The sequence below is a fragment of the Sinocyclocheilus rhinocerous genome, unplaced genomic scaffold, assembly GCF_001515625.1.
Source record: "Sinocyclocheilus rhinocerous isolate Xijiao unplaced genomic scaffold, SAMN03320098_v1.1 scaffold95, whole genome shotgun sequence".
Taxonomy (NCBI): Eukaryota; Metazoa; Chordata; class Actinopteri; order Cypriniformes; family Cyprinidae; genus Sinocyclocheilus; species Sinocyclocheilus rhinocerous.
This window is the reverse complement of record NW_015662004.1, coordinates 1,695,303-1,698,985: the sequence shown is the minus strand read 5'-3', so window position 1 is coordinate 1,698,985 and position 3,683 is coordinate 1,695,303. Positions and strand designations below refer to the sequence as shown.

At 38.4% G+C, this 3,683-nt stretch overlaps 1 protein-coding gene across 4 annotated transcripts in view; it reads right to left on the bottom strand.

Annotated features, from left to right (window-relative positions):
* LOC107727265 (mitogen-activated protein kinase kinase kinase kinase 2-like) overlaps positions 1–3,683 on the bottom strand; it is a 40,074-nt gene extending 36,391 nt beyond the window's left edge. For 3 of the 4 annotated variants that reach the window (XR_001638340.1, XR_001638339.1, XM_016537074.1), the window contains exons 1-5: positions 3,346–3,682; positions 1,526–1,583; positions 832–922; positions 687–751; positions 300–355 (exon numbers count right to left, since the gene is read on the bottom strand). Coding sequence is in view for 2 of the 4 variants with exons in the window: in XM_016537074.1 (XP_016392560.1) it covers positions 300–355; positions 687–751; positions 832–922; positions 1,526–1,583; positions 3,346–3,438 (363 nt within the window). In the remaining 2 variants the exon portion in view is untranslated. Of the gene's footprint in view, positions 1–299; positions 356–686; positions 752–831; positions 923–1,525; positions 1,584–3,345 lie in introns of all 4 variants that reach the window. The other variant, XM_016537075.1, reaches the window with a different exon arrangement.

Sequence of the window (3,683 nt, the reverse complement as noted above, 5' to 3'; positions counted from 1 at the left end):
GACGTCACGGACACTACGTCCATGTTTTTATACAGTCTATGGATTTGAGTAGTAATTGGGTGGGTTTTGTAGCGAAAACCTGGCAACCCTGCACCAGACAGAGTTATCGGTGATTCTCCCTGTTGTAAAGTCATGCAGTGTGTAACCATCGTGCAGTGTGAACACAGCAACAACTGGATGCTACCCCAGATAGTCATTCAGTGTGAAAGCAACAGTGATGCGACGTCTTTGAAAATCGTGCAGTGTGAACTCAGCATTAAGTGATAGAAACATTATGTAAGATGTGAAAGCATTCTCACCTGAAGTGTTTCTCTGCTCACATAAGCTATTTGTCTCTCTTTCAGAGGACCAGTGACTGCAGAAACACAATGACCTCATTTAGACTCACAAAATACCATATGTGCATTAATCAGCCAATATAAATAACAACAGAAACCATGTTAATCTGCATCACCCTTCTTACGGAAACAACATATAGGAGGGCTTGCTTTTGAAACAATTAAACATCACAACCTCAGCTTTTTTTATCCAATCAATTGTTAAAACAAAAAAAAATATTGCTATATAATAATTGGCTACCTACTTGCAGGGTCAATAATGACCTATAACATCTATGTACAATAACTGAAATTATATGCAATAATGTATCATATTAATTATTATAAATGTCAATCTTAGAATTGTACCATGGTAAATATCCTGCAATGATCCTCCTCCACAGAATTCCATGCAGATCCATAACTTGTTATTTCTGTGCAATATGAAGAAGTTTGTTGTTAGTTTTAGCTCAGTTTTCTGCAAACTGCAATATTAGTTTCTTGCGTGACTGACCTGAGGTAGCTACCGAAATAGGCCACAATGTTTTTGTGAGTGCAATCTTTCATCATGGTTATCTCATGTTGAATGCTTGAAATGTCATCACCTGACAGAAAAAGAAACAGGGGTCTCGTCTGTAATCTTGTCTGATTCTGCTTCTCCTCAACATAACAGCAGGATTTACAGGGATTAAATGACTGAGCTGAAATTCAGATGCTGCAGTGAAGAATTCAGCATCAAACTGAATTTACAGCATAAAATATGATATTCTGGGTATCTTTGAATATATTCAAAATACATAAAAGTTGCAACCACAAGCCTTTCTCAATCATTTTCAGTTTTAAAATCTAAATATATGTCGAAGTTCGGAAGCTCAGACAGCAAAGAACTACTGTAACATATAATTTTTACATAATTAGTGACCCACGGTAACATGGCAAAAGTTGCTAGATAAAGAAAGATTTTGACTAAATATTGCATAGAACATATTTTAATATCAACCTTGTTTACATCTCATAAAATTCAATTATGAGATATATGACTTAACTTTAGCCTCTTTACATAACACTAACTTCCTTGGCGAATAAAGCTAATTCTGATTCTGAATTCCGATTCTAACCACATCTACTGAAAAGATCAATACATAGTGTGCATCATATCAGTAAAATGCAAATAAGAACATTTGATTAAAAATGGTTTATGACCTTACCAGGGTCCAGTTTGACCACTTTAATAGCTGCGATGACTGAAGTCTTAATGCTACGGGCCTATAAGGACAGAGAAACAAATTGGTGGTTTATGCAGATTAATTTAATAGCAAATAAGCAATACATGTTGACATCAGACCTTTGCATCAGTCAGTTAATGAAAAATTTCCTCCTGGTTCTTTTGAAAGATCGCTTGTATCAAGCCACCACAAAATGTATTGTCACGTCACTTTCAAGTTCCAGTGCTTCAAGTTTCTGCATTGTTTTTGCGGTTGTATTGGATCACAAAAAAGTATTTTAATACATTCACAAATACACACTACCTCTTTCAAGTCTGACGGGTTTCAGTTATACCTTTCAATGGCTTTATACTATATTAAAGGGGTCATGTGATGTTGCTAAAAAGAACATTATTTTCCTTCTTTCTTTGCGTGAACATTTCGGCGGTGTTATGCAAATCTTCGCACATCGTGACGTAGACATGTGGGGTGTGTTAGAACGAGCCGTTTTAGGTAGGCGTGGCTGACTCTTAACTTTTATAAAGAATATCTCTTTGGATTTGAGACTTTAGTCTTTGCAACTTTACAGATCTTCTTTATGCACCAAGAGCTTGTAACACTCCAAAGAGAAAGGAAAAATTGAAATCGCATCATATGACCCCTTTAACAGCGAAAGAACTGTGATTGTATCACAAGGATTTCCCTTAAAAAGTGCGACAACAGCAAGAAAAAAACCGTTTGCCTTCACTGAAAACCATCATACGAACCACATTGTGTGCCTCTGTGGTCTACGCAAGACAGAAAAATGAAGCTGTCTGCCTGTAACCATGGTAACCAGCAGCCAATAGTGGATCAACAGACACTGGAAAGGTGAAGTAGAGATGAAAAAAACGTAGCAGTGCTCATTTCCTGTTTTCTTTCCTGCTGAACCAAATCACATCCTGTAATGTGTCTTTCTCCGTTATCAAGGACATGATTCATGTTTGTTCAGGCAGGGTGATATAAATGGACAATCCACCCAATTAGGGCAGACAAGGTCACCGTCAGATACTCTACACAAACATTTCGAAGAGACAAAATGTGCATACGGTGTTTGCGAATCTTTTTATTATTTGCTTCCTTGTATGCAAAAATATGTTTTTCACGCCCTGTTATTTCTGTTGCACGGTACGCCACCATGACCAGTTCAGTTCATTCAAAGGAACAAATTCCATTTGCAAGGAAAATTCATGTTTAGTATCCTGGTTACTTTTTCTATGAGGAAGGTGCATACATGCACAATCGCATGGTTTTAGGCTGTTAAACATGCCAGAGCCACATGGGCGTTACTGAACATCCAAGTCAATGGGGTGTGAAAATTGAAGTCATAGTGGAGTAACATGGTCAGACAGTACACACATCATTCATACTAGTTCCTACAACATGTTAATGCAAATGCATAATATGTTACAAAGTAGGATATAATATTCAAGTCTGAAGCATAATCAACACTGTTGCAAATATAACAAAGATACAATATACTATAACAAATGCTGGAAAGTGTTTTTGCTGATAGACCATTTGGACCAACAGCAAACCAGCTACTATGTCCCAAAACACAGAGCTTGCAGCAAGGCATGATTATAACAACAACTCATCCCTTTTACCAATACAGACAATATCAGAAAGCCTCTTATACTGAAGTAACTGTGGTTTTGGGACGGAAACTTTGGTTATAGTATTTTTGCATCATCACTCGCACAAACACAAGTGCCTAAGAGCTTTACTTGCACTAAATGTTCAAGGAAATCGTTTTTCTAAGAGACTTTCTGTCGTTTTCCTACCTTAAACACATCTCCATATGTCCCGCTGCCTATGCGGTGTATCAGCTCATAGTCATCGAGCGGATCCGTGTGCGATACGCCGATCGCGTCCATAGCAGCGCGGCATTTGACTCGTTTTCTCACGGCGCAAAATCAAGAGCGGATGATACTCATCCAAGTGCCACTAACCACCACTTCCTCAACATCCGCGTAACAAGTGCACTAGAGTGAACATGGCAGCGATCACACAAACGCATCTCTCTCTCAGGGGGCGTTCACGCTAGACGCGTTCGCAAGAGCGCAACAGGGTGGCGCAGAGACGCGTTCTTCGGCTGTTTTTTATGGAATAACTTGACAGG